This window comes from Perca fluviatilis, chromosome 4, assembly GCF_010015445.1.
Source record: "Perca fluviatilis chromosome 4, GENO_Pfluv_1.0, whole genome shotgun sequence".
Classification (NCBI taxonomy): domain Eukaryota; kingdom Metazoa; phylum Chordata; class Actinopteri; order Perciformes; family Percidae; genus Perca; species Perca fluviatilis.
Genome location: NC_053115.1, coordinates 10,912,450 through 10,931,491, shown reverse-complemented (window position 1 = coordinate 10,931,491; position 19,042 = coordinate 10,912,450). Strand labels below are relative to the sequence as shown.

General features: G+C 40.4%; 3 protein-coding genes and 1 long non-coding RNA gene across 5 annotated transcripts; 3 read left to right on the top strand and 1 right to left on the bottom strand.

Annotated features, from left to right (window-relative positions):
* Window positions 1-2,104: 2,104 nt before the first annotated feature.
* LOC120557560 lies at window positions 2,105-2,988 on the bottom strand. Its single transcript, XR_005638986.1, has 3 exons — window positions 2,881-2,988; window positions 2,491-2,743; window positions 2,105-2,266 (listed from the first exon to the last, which is right to left on the bottom strand). It is a non-coding gene; the product is annotated as an uncharacterized LOC120557560 (long non-coding RNA).
* zgc:109965 (uncharacterized protein LOC619266 homolog) lies at window positions 2,507-9,099 on the top strand. The gene is made up of 16 exons (XM_039798033.1): window positions 2,507-2,606; window positions 2,910-3,092; window positions 5,157-5,347; window positions 5,585-5,729; window positions 5,818-5,915; window positions 6,051-6,128; window positions 6,420-6,523; window positions 6,781-6,869; window positions 7,008-7,147; window positions 7,232-7,410; window positions 7,534-7,621; window positions 7,730-7,768; window positions 8,153-8,325; window positions 8,426-8,479; window positions 8,562-8,640; window positions 8,787-9,099. The coding sequence occupies exons 2-16, from the start codon at window positions 2,948-2,950 to the stop codon at window positions 8,841-8,843; spliced, it is 1,659 nt and encodes a 552-aa protein (XP_039653967.1). The 5' UTR covers window positions 2,507-2,606; window positions 2,910-2,947; the 3' UTR covers window positions 8,844-9,099.
* A 538-nt stretch (window positions 9,100-9,637) lies between these two features.
* LOC120557901 lies at window positions 9,638-12,466 on the top strand. Of its 2 annotated transcripts, none has more exons than XM_039798594.1 (5): window positions 9,638-10,231; window positions 10,969-11,270; window positions 11,341-11,388; window positions 11,509-11,589; window positions 11,713-12,466. In XM_039798594.1, exons 1-5 carry the CDS (start codon window positions 10,112-10,114, stop codon window positions 11,801-11,803), a joined length of 642 nt encoding a protein of 213 aa, XP_039654528.1. In that variant the 5' UTR covers window positions 9,638-10,111; the 3' UTR covers window positions 11,804-12,466. The 2 variants fall into 2 exon arrangements, with proteins under 2 accessions (XP_039654528.1, XP_039654527.1); XM_039798593.1 differs by having other exon boundaries at window positions 11,509-11,619.
* Window positions 12,467-12,499: 33 nt separating this feature from the next.
* Window positions 12,500-18,835, top strand: myorg (myogenesis regulating glycosidase (putative)). The gene is made up of 3 exons (XM_039798592.1): window positions 12,500-12,607; window positions 15,058-15,436; window positions 15,626-18,835. Exons 2-3 carry the CDS (start codon window positions 15,174-15,176, stop codon window positions 17,415-17,417), a joined length of 2,055 nt encoding a protein of 684 aa, XP_039654526.1. The 5' UTR covers window positions 12,500-12,607; window positions 15,058-15,173; the 3' UTR covers window positions 17,418-18,835.
* Window positions 18,836-19,042: the final 207 nt, after the last annotated feature.

Sequence of the window (19,042 nt, the reverse complement as noted above, 5' to 3'; positions counted from 1 at the left end):
TAAACACATCCTTGTGCCGATGAGACATTATGTGAGGCGTTCTTTTAAAAACGTCAAGTTAGTAATGTTTAGGCTTACCCACTGTAATATCAGTAGATATAGAGAAACTATTATTAGAAACTGCTCATGAGTTAGTGCAAACTTTCTTTGTGTTTGTCCATGTTAGCCTCGACATGAGTGGATGTGTAAGATGAGCACAAAGCGGTCATCACCAGTGAATGTGGTTACAAAGTAATAATAATAATAATAATAATAATAAGAGGTTTAGAATACATGCAAATACATAGAAAGTTGTGCAATTTTGGCCGTACCTGTTATGGATTCTGAAGAATGTTCTGAAGAATCTATAAAGTGATTCCATATTGCCTGGATGGAAATGAAATGGGATTTTTGTTTTCATAAAAAGACACACAAGTTTTGTTTTAAGTGTATTTGGTTTGTATGGTTGTACATCTGCGCATATTCCCCTAGAGTTTTAATATAACCAATTTGTCTGAACTGATTTGGGTACAAGAACTTATGTAGCACCGGACACAGCTGTGTATTGTCGATGCTTTATGCCAATGGATGTTTCCCATAATGTTGAAAAGGAAGTAGCCCTTCTCGTTAGGAAGAACTGAATGCATACTGTCTATTTGTCCTGTTTACATCTCTAAAGACATCTCTAGAGCTCTACAGACATCTGTTTTCTAGTAGATTGTGATAAAAGTCTCTTGCATGTGAATCCGCTCTAAAACAAATGACGGTAGAAGATCAGGCTGGGTTTCCCAAAAACACAAAACATTGTGACTAGTATGACACCTGGAAAAAAGTTTCTATTTAACATAACTTAAGCCTAGATAAGCTCTTATATCTGGTAATATAACTGCAGCTCTAAGTATTTGTGCACTTTACGGTGTGGTGTAAGTTTTTCTCTTATGGTAACGTTTGGGATATTCTTTTGACTCATGTACAAAGGATTTGAGATCAAGATGTGAAATTACTTCTGAAATACTGTGCGCATCAATTATGAACAATCTTATCTTGATTATCTTAATGGATATGTTGCAGTGTTTTGGGGAAACTTTGCACTAATCCTGCTCTGCTGATTTTGCTAGCACGTTTACAACTTGGTGGTTTTACATTTTTCTGAAAATCCATGCAATAACGACTGCAGCAAAAGATACAGTGTGTAATGTATGAGTCCAAATGACTGCATCTCTTCGAGCTGAGAGAGTGTTTGGAGAGGTGCCAGATCTGCAAGCATACATGTAAGCATGGTCAAGGAAGGAAGGCATGTTTTTCCTCTTGTCAAGGGAAGGAATTAATGAATATTACCATATGTGGATAGTAAACTGAACTAAAGCTATTTGGAAAGAACAAAAATGCTAATTCTACCCTGTAAGAGGGCATCTCCTTTTTTTAACACTGATATACTGTACCTGATATAGCCTCAATGTCTCTACAGCATTTGAGCTAGAAAACTAAACAAACAAGCATAAAAACAGATTACATTTCATTTTTAAATAAGGTGCCATCTGTTTAGATAATAAACATAATTAAGCATTAAGTAGAAAAAATACATGAATAGTACAGTAGGTCAGGTAATATGTCACTAATGGAGCTGCTAACTGAGGGGTGTGTTGGACCAGTAGCTTTACAGTTAACATTTACATTGAGGGACTTACTTTCTGATTGACTATGGTGCTGATTTTTGTCTTCTATCATTAACATCCTAATAGACACACACACACACACACACACACACACACACACACACACACACACACACACACACACACACACACACACACACACACACACACACACACAGACAGACGTGTGGACTACTGACAGCCAATGTTGTCTCACTCGAGGCGTAGCTTCACTAATCTTTTGAGTTCAGAGTCTAAAGTAATGCATTGTAACAGAAGCTATTTATTTGCAGTTGTGTGTTTTTTAATTTATTTTTCAAGAATGGAAAATAATTCATGTGCAGACAGATGTTTTTTTTTTGTCAGGTGCTTATGATGATGATTGTGAACTGGTTCCATTTAGATTTTAACAGTGTCAAAGTTCTGTGTATAGTGCAACATATCAAAAAATAAATATTAGATATCTGATGTGATGTGTTTCTGTTAGTTTTTAATTGTACATTTTTTTGCGATAAACAATGTCTTACATATTTCAGACAGGCTGATTAAGGGGTGAAGTCTCCAATGCAGGCTCAGTTAGTTCTCAAGTGCTCCTGTCTACCAGCTCTTCAGACGGCTTCAAACTGCTGTACCTGCAGGAGATGAAACAAATAGCTACTGTATGGAGCAGTTTGCCTGCCTCCCACACAGAGTCTCTGCTGCTGATGTGTGATTACCTACTGAGGTGACTGAATGTAACATTGTAGCCAGGAAAGGAGGGATGGATATAGATGAAGAGTAGTGAGTGGGGGGGGTTGGGTATTTGTGATTAGCCTTGAGTTGATCCCTTGGGAGCAGATGGTGAATGGTGGCTTACCTACAGAAGACGCCCTGATTCCCAGGAGCTAGTTTGTGTCCACGCTGCAAGCAGTAGCACTGAAGTTGACGAAGACGTAGTAAGAAGGCTCATGAGACAGGAGCGCTGGGAGACAGGTGAGGGACATTTCCATGGCCAAAATGGTGCCAGTAGTAGAACATAGCTGACTTAATGGGTAATACATTATTGTAAACTGTGGGAGCTGTGGGAGCCTCCTTATGGATGTCCAGGTTGGTTGAGAATATGGTAGTCTCTAGTAAATGACAAAATGGATAGCCCATCTTCAGCCACCTATTCCTGATGAAGTTGTCAAGGATATCTCTAACAGGAACTGCAAAAATCCTCAGCATGATTTATATAGCATGTCAATTTGAATGTGTCTGGCCTTACCTTACTGTAACATCAACCTTCCCGCATAGATTGAGACCATTACGTAACTCAGGCAGGACGTGACATCATGTTGCTGAGAGACCTGAGTGTAGCCTCCGTGGTGCTGCTGCTCTGTGTCCAGTGTCTGCATGGATCGGCTCTCCCTGCTGTGTCCTTCTATGAGTTCACAGCCTACAGGATGCAACAGTACAACTTGGCACAACACAAGCACGGTATGTTCAGAGAGTAACACATTATATCCAGTGGTGGAAAATAATTACGTACATTTACTCAAGCTTTGTACTTAAGTACAGTTTTAAAGGTACTTTACCATCCATTTTATGCTGCTTTATGCTTGTACTCCGCTACATTTCAGAGATAAATGTTGGATTTTTTACTCCACTACATTTATCTCATTTAGCCATAGTTACCTCTTTAAAGATTAAAAGATTACATAAAACAAAAAATGATACTCTTACATACAATGCATTGTTAAAGATATAATCAGTAATTTTCCAACATTTTTGGCTTGAGACCCCATTTACAAAACGCAGTGTCTTACAACATTTCCCAAAAAGCAATTAGAGGAAAGTCTGGAGAATGGACATACATTTGTGGTGACGTTTATTTTCTTCTTTCCTACCCAATTAATCATCTTCTAACCACCTAGATGTATCTTGTTAACAATGTTTGTTCACAGTTTATCAAGGTCATTATGATCTATTAGTCAAAACCCTTTTTTTCTTTAGAACGAGTACTTTACCATTTGATGCTTTAACTATTTTTGGCTGATAATACTTCAGTACTTCTACTTAACAAGGATTGTGAATGCAGGGTGTGTAGTTGAGTTGTAATTGGTACTTTTTCTGAAGTAAAGGATCTGAGCACTTCCAACACTGCTCACATCACATATTATTTAGCGCTTTTTAGGTGATAGATGCATCGACATGCAGCAGCTAAGTTAGTAATTGTGTAATACAATAATTGTGAGAGGTCCTGATTATTGTTACATTTGGTACTCAGAGTGATTCAAGAAGATACAAAACAAGGCTTTCATTCACTGTATTAACACATACACTCAAGATAACACGGCCACCACATGCTAAACACATTTGTATTATCCTTTAAAGCGCCCATATTATGCTCATTTTCAGGTTCATAACTGTATTTTAAGATTGTACCAGAATAGGTTTACATGGTTTAATTTTCAAAAAACACCATATTTTTGTTGTACTGCACAGCTCTCTCTCACTGCTGCAGATGCTCTTTTCACCTGGTTTCTGTTTTAGCTACAGAGTGAGACCTCTTTTCATCTTCTTCTTCTGTACTATCTTTGATTGCACTCGCACATGCTCAGTAGCTCAGATGTAGATCATGTCAGCTAGCTAACTCTACAGACAGTAAAAGAAAGCCTGTTTCTCCAACTTTGGTCAGTTACAAGGCAGGATTAGCTGGGAGACTTCTAAATGAGCGCCATGTACGAAGTAGTTCTTTGTGTAGATTATGGTGAACTTGTGTGTGTTGTAGCAGTGCTTTGCTATTGAGAACGACGTACACATGCTAGCGTTAGCATTAGCGTTAGTCATGCTAATGCTAACGGTTAGCATGCTAGCGCGGGCTAACGGTTGTGGTTAGCCAGCTCATTTCGGACTGTGACGTCACAGTCCGAGCCGATTTTGAACAGCTCACTAGGAGACTGAAGGCAGGACACATTCAGAAACCGTATCTCACTCAAAACAGCATGGATGGATTTTTTTCAAAGTTTGTATGTGTGTGGAAGCACCAGAGACACAAAAGAACACCCCAAATCCCAGAAAAAGTGATTTTTTCATAATATGGGCACTTTAATGATAATGAATATCATGTGTCAGCTCATTTGAGCTACTGTAAACATAAGGATCTTTATTGACAAATAACAGTTATTGACATTTTTTTATTTTCTTAAAGTGTAAAAAGTAAAAGCATGCATTATGTGTTTGTTTAGAGTTTTTAAATATTATATACATTATACTGTTGGATAATTATTACAGATGCACTAATATGTAAGATGGATTTCAATAATATAGCTAATTGAGATGGAGCCAATTCGAGCTATTATTGTGTCTCATGTATAGCAATATATCTCATATCTCATAAGCCTATCATGTTTGCATGTCAAATCTGAATACAATTTAACATAAAATCTATAGCTGTCAGATAAAAGTAGTGGAGTAAAAAAAATACCACATACATAATCAAAGTGGTTTGAGTTGATATTTGTGTTCGTTTTACCCTCATCTTTTTGTGTGTCTGCTGAGGTTGCCGTGGAGCCATCGTGGTGGCGGAGGCACGCTCAGCGGAGGAGCCAGTGCTGACTCGCCGCTGTGTCATCATGAAGGTGCTGGACTTCACCACAGACAAATACCTTGAGGCCCAGAGGCAAAATGCTGCTGCCATCCTGATCCTGCTGCCCAAAAATATCTCCAGTATCCCCCACGACACTGTACAGGTAACAAGTTATCCAGAAACACCTTTTTGCTCCAGGACATGCTGCAAGGCAAAAAGGAAAAAAAAAATACAGCCTCTTTTATGATCCATCAGAGTATAATATTTTATAGCTTAGTGCTCCAGGGTATTATGTAACAGCTTGCTAAAGTGTTATGATCACCACACCACAGAGTATAATACAATTGCTGTATATGCTAATGAAAGAGTTTTATTCACCACTTCCTTTTTACCCTCGCAGTCCTTCATGGTGAGTGAGAGTAAAGCCTTGCTAAAGGAGACGCTCATGCCCGTGTATGTGGCGCCTGAGGATGAACAGCTGCTTTACATGTACGATGAGGTCAAGCAAGCTGCAGCCACCCGGACCTCATCTATATTCGTCAGAGGTGAGAGGAGCAAGCGGATATTGCATTTTACTGTAAGGAAGCTGAAAAACAATACTACACTGAGGTTTGTATGCTTTCATTTTGACAGTCCTTCGCAGCATGGTCACAGCTACAGCCTTTCAGATCTTAGTGAGCAACAGTGTCCCTATTAAGGGCTTCACTGACAATGCCATCGCCACACTGGAGGTGAGTATGGAACTATGCAGAACAGAGGAGTAAAAACCTTTGATTGACATTCTTTAAATTTCAGTCAAACCTGATTAGTTTAGCTTGTGATTGGTCCTCAGTCCTGCACTGTATAACTGGTGATGTTTATTCCAGGGGGTGCTTCCGGGGGCAGGGGAGGATGCACCCACTATTGTCATCACTGCCCACTATGATTCCTACGGGCTGGCACCAGTGAGTCACATAAAAATGATGAAAAACAATTTCAGCACTTGCAGTAAAACACTGTGTTTAGTGGTGGGGTGGTGATGGTGCAGTGGATATGACATATGCCTTTGGTGTGGGAGATCTGGGTTCAATTCCCACTGTGATACATCAACCAATGTGTCATTGAGCAAGACACTTAACCCCTAGTTGCTCCAGAGGTGTGTGACCTCTGATATATAGCAATTGTAAGTCGCTTTGGATAAAAGTGTCAGCTAAATGACATGAAATGCATATGTGTGTTTTTTGTGTGTAACACAGTGGTTGGCATATGGAGCAGACTCTAATGGCAGTGGGGTCACCATCCTGCTCGAGTTGGCACGTCTCTTCCAGAAGCTTTTTAGTAGCCCAAGTACCATACCACCGTGAGTTACAATTCTCTCCATAGAGGGACCTTTTAACATAACAAAACATATGCTATTTGGTCATTCATGTCTCCAAAGCACTCAGTAATGCTAACAGTGTTAGCGCTAGAAGCTATGAGAGCATACATTTTTTATTATGGGGTAAAGAAAATAACATGACAATCCTGATATATGCTGCTAGATAAACCAGTAAAAGTCCATTCAGGATAAAATGCTTGACTGTAAGACAATTTTCACATTTGTTTTTGGTCTTTTAGATATAATTTAATGTTCTCCTTAACCGGGGGAGGAAAGTACAATTTCCTTGGCACAAAGAGATGGATTGAAGAGAATCTGGACCATGCTGGTGAGTCTCTGGGTTTTGGGACCAACGCTCTATCGAACATATGGAAATTGGTCCACAGCACTACAATATCTGGTTTATTCCATTTGTTTATTAATCCAGTTTGATTTATTTCATCCAAACCTTTTTTTTAATCTCCAGAGACCAGCCTGCTCCATGACAATGTGGAGTTTGTGCTGTGTTTGGATACACTGGCCAACAGTGATGAACTGTACATGCACGTGTCCCGCCCTCCTAAACCCGACACTCCCATGCACTCTTTCATGCAACAGCTGGAGGAGGTAACAAGCTTTACTGCTAGGTCCACAATATGGAGTAGGCCTTTCTCAATTTTCATGGACTTAAATGTGTGATTACTCCTCCAGGTGGTGTCCTCCAGATTCCCCCATGTGAAGGTGGGACTGGTCCATAAGAAGATCAATCTTGTGGATTCCACAGTAGCGTGGGAGCATGAGCGCTACAGCCTGCGGAAGATACCAAGTTTCACTCTGTCACATCTGGAAGACCCCAAATCTGAGCTCCGTGGCTCCATGCTAGACACCATGTAGGTTCTGAATTCGGTTTATGATGATTATGACAAGGTGCTTGAAGGCCTCGTTTACTACGAGATGATATGAAAAGATGATGCAAAGAGACACATCACAGTGGTCTCTGTGTCTTCTCACAGGTCACAAGTGGATTTCAGGAAAATGAAGCGTAACGGCATCATCGTAGCAGAAGCACTGGCACGTTATATGTACAATCTCTCTGGCAAGGTAATTAAATGCATGAAAACAGAATGCACATCTCCAAATACAAAAACTCTAGTTTCTTGAGTGTATAAGCATTTTAATGTGTGACTAAGCTTCATTATCTTCCACAAGGGTTCACCAAAAGATCTTCAGGTTTTCAAAGGCCAATTGGTAAGTTCCTGGTTATGTTGTTAACATGCAAAGACAAGTACTGACCTCTGGTGTTAGTTTGTAGGCATTGCAGAGTGTTTGCGTCTTCAAAGGCCTAGGTCTGCACAATAACCGTAGCTTGTTCATTTGATTAATTTAAAGATCGGGAGCATTGGAATGAGACCATTTATTTAGATACATTTGGACTGTAAAGTGTAAAAAAATTATTTAAATATTCATTTCTACTGGTAATTGAAAAAAAGCAATGTTAATTTCAAATTAGGTTTTTCATGAGTAAAGAGTGGGACTCCTTGACATACAATTATTAAAATATTGATGTGATGGCACATAAGATGTTTTCTACATTTGTCTTTTTTTCTTGCCACGTCTAAATTCTTGATGCAGGACTTTCACGACGGTCGTATGTCCAGTCTGATGTCCTTCCTGACGTCAGTTCCTCGAGCCACCCAGCTGCTGGACAAGGAGCCCAGTCACATGCTGCTGGTTAACTCACTGGAGCACGAGTTCAAACGTTACCTGCAGCAAGTTCACAGACATGCCTTCCGACAGGACAGGAGGTAAAATGTGGTAGTAGACAACACATACTGTGCAATGCTTTCCTACTGCAGGAAGAAATGCAACAATATCACTACTGATTAACTATATTTATTCATACAGGGACCCTGATATTACCTTTTTTGATCACATGAACCCACCAGTAGTGATGTACAGGTAAATATCTGTGTTCATATGCATTTTGTGCATGTGGTAATGTCAATAAGATATTTGGACACTGACACACTTTTGCTTCCAGGGTGAAGCCTGCTGCCTTTGATCTCTTCCTCGGCGGCTGCATTGCTGCTTATTTGGGGATTGTTTACTATACCATTCAGGTTTGTTTATATATCCTTTCATATTGTCCATTCGTATTGTATTGCATAGCACCTTGTATGTTGTCTTATACTTTTAACAGATAGGTAGACGACACTTGACATATCAGGTTTGTTTTCTCACAGTATCTGTCTGTTCTCCATTACAGAATTGTGGTTACCTCTACACAAAGCTCAAAGAAGCAATGAAATCCAAGCACGAGTAAATAAGACTGTGAATACTGAGTCTATGACAAGGCTGCATTGCGCATGTTGGAGCTCTGCTTCACTGGCTGTGCAGAACATGAAAGCAAGCAACAAGAATCTTCTAAGACTAATTGTATGCACAACTTATAAAGTTGTCCTTTTGAAATGTATTGCGTCCATAAATCCACTGTACTGTAAACCATTTCTTATATGAACAAACTGGAATTTTGAGAGATGTACTGTAAACACAATGAATAAAGGAGGAGTTTGAGATTTGCCTCGCGTCAAAGTATACTGTAGAAGGGAGCACAAACTACAGACTGGATTTGATTTGAGCATCTGTAAAAGACGTTGCTGCCGCTTCATTACTATGATTCCCCATGTCCTCTGCTCTGCATCTGTTGACATGGATTTGACTGAGCTTCATGTGGCTGTCAAACAAGGCCCAGGCACTGCAGCGAGATGAACAGCCAGTTCCTGTCACAGATAACTCAGTGAGAGCAGTGGAGACACAAAGGCACCCTACAGCGCTTAGTGAATTATTGATGCTCACGTGGCATGCTGACAGTGAATAGAGGTGACCCTGGGTGGTGGTGGTGGTGATAGTGGGAGATTCTTAGAAATCCCATCCCTCCTCTGGTTTGTTCCAGTTCTGCAGATCCAATAAGATTCTGTTTTAACTACGAGGTGGCTAAACAGCTGGGAGCTGAGCCTTTTATTTGAGATCAGTGCTGGATGGTTTGTAAAGGCCCTGGGAGGGAAGTAGGTCATGGACAGTGACCCAAGGTATGTGTGTCTCTGCAGGGGGGCTGGGACTATTAGAAGGGAAGATCAGTGGCTGAGTGCTCAGGTAGCACAGAGAGATGTTCTGGTTCAGCAAGGATGCTCTTGCAACTTTCAACTTCCAACATATAGATTCTTCACAATAGCTACAAGTTAAACAACGTATTTACCATCTATTTCTTCATTGTTGAGGACCTGAGCAGGATTTATAGCTATAAGCATGCCCAAATACTATATTGTGATATATTGAACACAGAAAGAGTAATATATACCAGAAAAAATAGGTAGCATGCAAAACCCAGCGGGCGTTTTAAGCAGAACCCCCCCCCCCACACATATTAAGAAAATTAGCAGGAAAAAAATGTTTGGGTAAAAGAACGACAGATGCACAAGTACGAGGGAAAGGGAGGAGCCACCAGGTGACAGGGGAGGAGAAGGATGCTCATGACTTTCAGGCAGACTGGAGGGAAGCACCAGTGGAAAATAAGTAAGACAACAAGTGAAGATGGCTCCCCAGCTCTACATCACCATGTACAAAGAGCAGTTTGCCTCTCCCGGCAGACCGAAACGAGAACAACTTCGACCCACCTCTGCCCACCGCAGGAACAACCCCCAGCCCCGGCCGGTAAGAGGCACAACCACATGGACTGTATGGGTTAAAGGAAAAAAGAAAAAAAAAAGGGAAAAAAAAAAAAAAAAAAAAAAAAAAAAGGGGGCAAAACAAGACTAATTGGGTCACTTATTATTGGCACTCTCTTTATTGTTTTCATTTAGCCAGACTAATGTGTCTTACACTTGGCAGGCTGGTTGTTAATGTTTATATTTCTCTGTGCTTAGTGACAGCATAACATCTATTATTCAGTACTTCCTCCATGCCTATTTATCTATCCAGACATGAAGTAAACAGAGCTAAGACGAGTACAGTCACCCTACTGTGAAGGGAAAAAAAATCCAAAAACCTACTTTACAGTTTCCAGTGTATTATAATGATAATAATACACAGAGGAAAGCCATTTAGGATAAATCCAAATGTTATTTTAAAACCTGAATGCTCTTTATATTCGGAGTACTGATAGAAAGGAATAATCTGGGACATGGTTTAGTCAATGAGAGTAAAGAAACAAATAATAATGTAAAACATAAATAGGAAAGTATACGAATGCCATATTAAAAGCATATTAAATGTGACATGCTATCTACGGTAGGCTACATGTAAAGAAGGATGTTCAATTTAGTGAGTAATAGGAGGATAGTGATATCCAGTTTCTCCAGTTTCTCCTTCCCCTTATCTTCTCCTTATCTTCTTCTACATATTTTTCTTCTATTTCTACCCATATGTGTTGTGTCCTTTTGCCTTTCCAGGACTTTCTGTTTCCCCGGAGTCTTCAGGCCAACTACAGGTCATGCCGCACACTACCCCACTCCCCTGTGGACATTGGGCGTCCTCTCTTCCCCCCTGTCAAAAATGTATCATTCCAAAGTCCAGTAACGACTAGTCCACACAACTACCTAAACACAGCGAACACAGGCAAACCAAACCGCATGCCCCCTGTCAACCCATCAACAGTACAAGCTCCACCCTCTGCTGATGGACTGCAGAAACTACAGCTGAATGAGCCTCCTGCTGGATTTAAACTCCACGCAGCTTTGAAGAACCCAGCAAGGTAGCAATAGATTAATGTAATCTACATGCCATGCAACAACAATGATGCTAACTGATTTTCTTTGCATTAGAATGGATTATCAGAGGAATGTTCATCCACTCTCAGCACAGCAACTCAGGTGAGGTAATGCCCTCTGACCCTTCTTGCGGACTTTGAACCCTGAAAACACTGGATAAGTTGATGAGCATTATTGAGTGATAATTGAGTAATTCTGACAAAATTACATTGTTTTTGACAGGCAACATGCAGGTGCTCAAATTCGGACAAGACCCCAAACCAGCAACCCTCAACACCACTTTCCGGGGACACAATACAGGAGGTCTAGTTCTAGTAGCAGCAATGATTATGGGTGCATATCGAACTTTATTTGATAAACAAATATGCCTTAGTGTGTCATAATATAATAACCACTCTAATTTTTGCTCTGATTGTCTCTCAACAGCGGGTGCTACAGCTGCTTCCATGTGGTGAAGCCCTACCAAGCTGGACACTACATCATACACCCAGAGTTTGTGTCTGAGTGCCAGTGTTAGTACTATTAGACCACTGGCTTCCACAGTGGGGACTGGGGGACCTACAGAGGTCCTTGAGGGAATGGTTAACTTCACTATTGTTTAATTCTCCACTAATTAACCCAGCGAGACAAGGTGTAATAATGAATAATCTAACTGTAGGCAGCACTCTCACCATTACTATCTCCCTACGTAACAGCGTGGTTACTTTTACATTCCGTACTAAATCAGCAGCAAAGATCTTCCCATAAGGGGCTTGTGGTGATTAAACCGAACGAGGCGCTGTGGCCCTAATGTGTATCTGTATGTGGCATTATAATTGTATCCTATACTAGAGAGATACTTTTCTACATTTGATATAGGAATTCTTTGTTGCATGTTTGGAGGGTTTGCAGCTTTAATACTGCAAACAATGAACTTTACAGTTACAGACTTATTATGGTGATTATTATAGGTTATTTCTAGTGATACTATAGTAGACAAATTATACTGCACAGCACATATAGACCTCAAGTCCCCATAGAAATGTGTTTTCTTTTCTTCTAACTTTGCGAATTGCACACTTGCCTCTTGCTGTACATCCAGTGTGTTATGTGAAGTTTTTCCAACTAGAGTGACATGCTCAAAACATGTAAAACTGTGTAATCTGTATATAATGAGAAAATAAACAATTATCTGCTCCCACCGAATGGACTACATTTCCCATGCTAGGGTGGGCGTAGACAAGGCGGATACGCATCAACATGCTTGATGCCTCGGGTCTTTTTCTGTGAACTGTGGCAAACAAGTTGTGCTTGGAGCTGCTGAGGGGGCTGCTGCTAATCGGTAGGCAAACACTATTTCTAATGAACATTCAAAAGTAAAACAGGGCAAGCATACACGATATTAGAATATGCGACTTTACTTACACAGATTACGGGTTATTTAACCCTCCGTTAACTTTCTTGCACCACCGACCACCGCGCACAACAACAACACGGCTTTTTATGCATTGGACTATAGAAGTTGTGGGTAGGCTACATTAGCAAAGAAGACATTATTTTCTGTAGCTTACGTTACGACTATTACATTATGTTTGTTTGTAGGTCTATTGGACGTATTTAGCCCATTACATGAAATTTATTTTGCATAATACAAGTAGAAAGTTCAACTCTTAACGTTAAAATTCGTTCAAAAACAGACCCATCCAAAGTAAAGATCCCCACTCTGCTTTCGGTGCTCTGTAGAGTGCTGCCGTGTATTTATAGCCTATATTCAAGTTTATTAGCAGAATATGACACTACGGGCTGTAATATTATTAATAATAGGCAATATCGCTGTAATGAAGTGCACTGGATCACGTCATAACGCACGCACGCGCGAGCGAGCGACTTGTTCCGACTGTATTAGCACTTCTTTGTTTATTTTGTTCAACGTCAGGATAGATAGTGAATTTGCTGAAATGGCAGATATGAATCCTCCTGATCACACCATAAACAAAGAAATGCGCCAGTCTGAACATTTGCTGCGTTTTCACACCCTTTTAATGAGAAAAACACGTTTGAGTTAAATATTTTTGTTCAGAAAACCCACTATATGCGTGAAACATGTATTTGTGTGAAGGAATTACGATTAGTCAGACAGAAAAGTAACCTGCAACAATTTTGATAGATATATTTTTTGTCTATATTAAATATAGGCCTCAGTGGGACATTGTATTAGGCAATGTTGGGTTATTGATTATGTATTGTATATAAAAGCATCATAAAAAAAGATATCATCATTTAAGTAATTTTTTGCAAAAAATTTCCTGTATCCAGCTTCCTCTGTGGTTCTAAATGTTTGCAATTATTTACTGTAGAGCTGCAATGATTATTCTGTTATATTATTATTATAATTAACAGACAAGCAAAAAAAAGTATTGATTAATCAATAAAAATAATGCGCAGATTTATCGATTAAAAAAAATAAACCCAACTGTGGGTTGAATGGTTCAATTGAAGCAACTTGAAAACATCCCCATGTGCTCTGCAAATTGTGGATATTTGAATTTGTAAGATTAATATATTTGAATTGAGAAAATAATCATCCGATTGATTAATTATGAAAACAATTGTTGGTTGCAGTCTGATCTGATAAACGTAAAATCATAGATTGTCATAGGTTAAGTTCTTACATCTGTCCTTGCACTTTTCCATTTAAAAAAAGAAAGAAAAAGGCATAGCCTAAATAAATAAATACAGTAAATCTTCCCTGTTCAATTCCAGCAGCCTGAGTGGATCTTCAAATAACCTATAGTTAGTTCTCTGTTAATTAATGATGGGCTTATGTTATCACTCCTATTGTTGGGGGAAATCTATACTTAGGGTGGTTGAACACAGAATTAGTCAATTAGATTGCTAATTAATAGCAAGCATTTTTTTTTTTATTATCGACCCTCCCTGTCAGGGCAGACCATGAGGGTCAATTGCAGTTAGGACTAGTCAGCTAACAGGGAATCTGGAGAGGACTGAACTCCCTTTAGTCGGCTGTGCACCTTAATCTAATCTTTTCTGATTAGCTAAAGCAACAATACCTAACATCAAGTAGTTTATTACCCCCAAGAGGTTTTGCTGTATCCCTGCAGGTAATGATGGTCAGGGTTAAATGCAATTGAAATTTACACTTATGTCAAAATGTCTTTTTTTGGGCTTGAATGAACTAGGTAGTTGCTAGTTTTGGTTGGTCTGGCTTGAGGGAGCACAAAGTTTAGTATTCTTCCCTCTCCTTCCCGGCATTGGCAGAGTTTTAAGGCCCAAATCCCCTTTTCTGCTTCTCTACTTCCTTACATACAAATGAGAATTCTTTCATTTGAACTCATATGTTAGAATTACTGCTAGGAACATCCACTTTATCCTCTTATATGTAATTGGCAGTAGATTTGTTTTGTTAAATCTCAGACACATCTTTAAAGTTTACATCCTGACAGCGTAACACCTCTAAGTGCTGTGGAATCACCTTGGAGTAGCAATGCAGAGCATGTAAGACAATCCTAGAAATGTAATGGAGGCTTTGAACTGACAATGAAACAAGATAGACTGGATGTATCTAATAGTGAAGTGATTTTAAAGTATTTCTTGACTAATCACAACTGGTAATCAATGTTAGGGTGAATGTTATGTACAAAGGCTCCAATCCTTTTGTTTTATTTTGAACAAATATTTCCCAAAAAAACAGTGTTGATATAAGAAGAGGAAATATTGCATAAAGGCCTAGACACTGACTTTTCAAAGCTTGTTATCTTTCTCTCATGACAGGCAAGGAAACAGGCGTGACAACGTGCCAAGAGTGCAGCAAATGAGCTTCCTTGGAAAACATTTCTATGATCTTTAGAATAGCAACTCTCAGATTTGCCCTCTGAACGGCACAAGTCATGTACCAAGTTGTACCTGGAGGAGCGGGAGGCACAATTACAGATGTTATCCCCAAGCAGAAACACAGCAAGGACACTCAACCCTTAGTTGGAGCTGGAGTAATCGGCCTGGTGCTGGTAATTGCAGCAGTGACCGCATGGTGTTATTACATAGCCTCTCTACGCAAAGCTGAGCTGCTTAAGACTCAGCTCCTGGATCTGAATAAAGATGGCTACATTATCCGTAACCAGGGAGGGTCTATTGTTTTCAGAATGGATTTCAGGTTGGTATTTTTCAATGGTCTTTGAATTTTTATGTTTGTGTAACAATGCACATTTCAGATACATCAGAACATTTATGTATAATGTAAATGTATGCATGCCATTGAAGATATTTAACTGTTACAACAGAACTGTGAGGTATGTGTTGAGAGAAATTGCTTGTAAATGTAATTATATTTAAACCTTGGCAGGTCAGGTACGCTGGATTTGGATTCATGCTCCAAAGAAGGGGAAATGCTGAGCTGTGAACGCACCACTGATAGAAAACTAAACTTCTTCATTGAGACAGTGCGACCCAAGGACCCGGTGCAATGCTACCGTGTGCGTTGGGAGGAGCTGGTTCCTGACATTCCTGTAGAGCATGCCATGACGTACAAGTTTGCACACTGGTATGGGGGTGCAGTGTCAGCAATTCAACACTGGCCGATTTCTATTTATGGCCAACAGGCTCCCAAACCCTTTGTTACTAGTGACATCTACTCAAACCGGAATGAATTTGGTGGAATTTTGGAGAGTTATTGGCTTTCATCCAATGCCACGGCCATTAAGATAAATAATTCCGTGCCTTTCCACCTGGGCTGGAATGACACAGAGAAGACCATGTCCTTCCAGGCGCGATACAATGACAGTCCCTTTAAGCCAATCCCAGGAGAGGCACCATGTGCTGAACTTAGCTACAGAATATGCGTGGGCTTGGATGTGACATCCATACACAAGTACATGGTCCGCAGATACTTCAACAAACCAAACAAAGTGCCTGCCAAAGTCATGTTTCGCCATCCTATATGGTCGACCTGGGCGCTACATAAGACTGACATTGACCAAGAGAAAGTATTGACGTATGCTGCCAACATCCGCAAGTATAAGTTTAACTGTAGCCACCTGGAAATAGATGATCGCTACACCAGCCGCTACGGAGAATTTGAGTTTGACCCAACAAAGTTCCCCAATGCCTCGGCCATGTTCCAAAAGCTGAAATCAAATGGATTTCTGGTGTCACTCTGGATTCACCCTTTTGTTAACTATGACTCAGAAAACTTCCATACTTGCGTAGAGAGGGGGCTGTTTGTCCGGGAGCCTACAGGCCGGCTGCCGGCCTTGGTGCGCTGGTGGAATGGTATTGGCGGCATTTTGGACTTCACAAATCCAGAAGCCCGTGATTGGTTCTCCTCCCAGCTACGTTCACTGCGCTCGAGGTATGGGGTGTCTTCTTTTAAATTTGACGCTGGGGAGACCAACTACTTACCATGGAAATTTAGTACCAGAACTCCCATTCGGGACCCGAGTTTTTTCACAAGACGTTACACAGAAATGGCTATTCCCTACAATGATCGAGCTGAGCTACGCAGTGGCTACCAGTCCCAGAACATATCCTGCTTCTTCAGACCAGTTGACAGAGACTCTGTTTGGGGCTATGAGTTGGGTCTCAAATCTCTTATCCCCACAGTGCTCACCATCAGCATTCTCGGCTATCAGTTCATTCTACCTGACATGATCGGAGGGAATGCATATCTAAACCGCACAGATGGAAATAGTGTATTACCCGACCGAGAACTCTATATCCGCTGGCTGGAGCTGTCCGCCTTCATGCCCTCCATGCAGTTTTCTATTCCGCCATGGGAATACGACAACGAGGTGGTTGAAATTGCTCGGAAATACACAGCCCTCCATGAAAGTATTGTGGCACCACGGGTCCTGGAGCTGGCTGGGGAGGTGCTGAACACCGGGGACCCAATCATACGGCCCCTATGGTGGATTGCCACAGGCGATGAGACAGCCTATAAAATCGACTCGCAGTTCTTGATTGGGGATGACCTCATGGTAGCCCCAGTTTTAGAGCCTGGAAAGCAAGAGCGTGACATCTACCTCCCTGCCGGCCGTTGGAGAAGCTACAAGGGAGAGAGATTTGATATCAAGGAGCCACTGCATCTCACAGACTATCCTGTAGACCTGGATGAAATTGCTTACTTTGTTTGGGTGTAGAAAGAGGGAATCTTGATTAGCCTTTGCTGCAATTTCCTCTTAAGAAAAGCTTCACAAATTTAGCTTTTATGCTTGACTTTTATGCTTATATAAAAAGGTTGTTTGTTATGGAAAAGCTTTTGTGCAACGAAATAGGAATACTTTTTAAATTACAACACTACGTTGCATCGCAAATGTAAAACATGCTCCAAACCTCATCTTAATTTTTAATTTCATTTTAATGAATATATGCATCATATTTTTTGTTGTTGTTGCATTTTTCATGTTGTATTGCAAAGATAGCCAGGTAGTGTCCTTTAAAGGTTCTGTACTTGACATTCAGAACATTAATATAGCAGTAAACAACTATTTGCGATGTAAAGATATAGCAGAGTAATGCCGTCCTGAGCAGAGAATGAAGTCACACTGCCTCTGTGTGTGTTGTGATCTGAGCATCTCTGTTCTTTGTTTTGATAGCCGGTCCGGCTGCGTGTTAAGTTTATGTGAGTGCCTTTTGCGTCGGTATCAGACGCCAATGGCCGTGACAAAGCATCAGTTTTTGACGAGGTGGGAAACGGTCTGTGAGAGCTGTGTGGAGGCAATCCCAGTTCACTTTTTCAGTATTTTGAGAACAGCACCTGTTGTCACTACGAGTGCAGATGTGAGTTGCGCATGCTCAGATTTAAACGGTTTATGGCATAACGCCAAGGGATCCGGCAAACGTTTTAGTTATCTATGATTGTGTGACGTTAGCACAAAACGCCATTCAAGTGACAGCCTTTGTTGTATTTGATTGCTAACTTATAGCCAGCAGTGAACGAACTTCGTTATGTAGGTCCATTTTTATTGTATTGACATTACAGAAGTCTCTCGTTAGCAGGTTCTTGTAGGCTACTTCAGCCTCTAATCTAGAACTGACATCAAGGATCATGCCGTGAAAATGTGATGCTTTACGCTAAATAATAAATTACTGCTATGTAATGTACCTATCTCATTATTCTGTGGCTAACAGCAAAACAGATCTGCGTGAAATCTGGCCTTTTTCGCAAAGTGACACATGCGCAACTCACATCTGCACTCGACTCACATCGAGTAGTGACACCTATAAAGAGAGACTTTAACTTTTTCTGAGTGGCAGCCACTGTAGCCATGAGTGACAATTATGGGGTAATAATCAATGTAATATAACAGTAGCACAAGTAGAGACTCAATCAGTAATGCCAGGTACACAGCAAGTCACGTAAATAACATTTGTCGAAAAGGGAATATGTAGCATTTGTCAAAAAGGGAATATGTAAACTGTGAATAAAGTAAAGCATTGTATGCCATAATGTTAAATTTAAGCCAAACAGATTGTATCATGGGAGGACAATTGAAGGGGTGTCATTATCGTCATTAAGCAGAAAGTAGGTTACATAAAGCCGAACTATAAAATTTCAGTTTGACTGAGATATCCTACTTTCCTATGACACAAATGACTCTTCTGCTCCAAGATACTTTTCAGGAAGTCAGGTTTAATGCTACACTTACCAGGATGAATGTTTGAAGTTTCATCATTACAAACCGAATGTGCTCTCATTTGTGGAACACATTGTCATGTAACTACTCTTAGCCCAGAGGAAGATGCCTTTTATTAGGCACTAAAT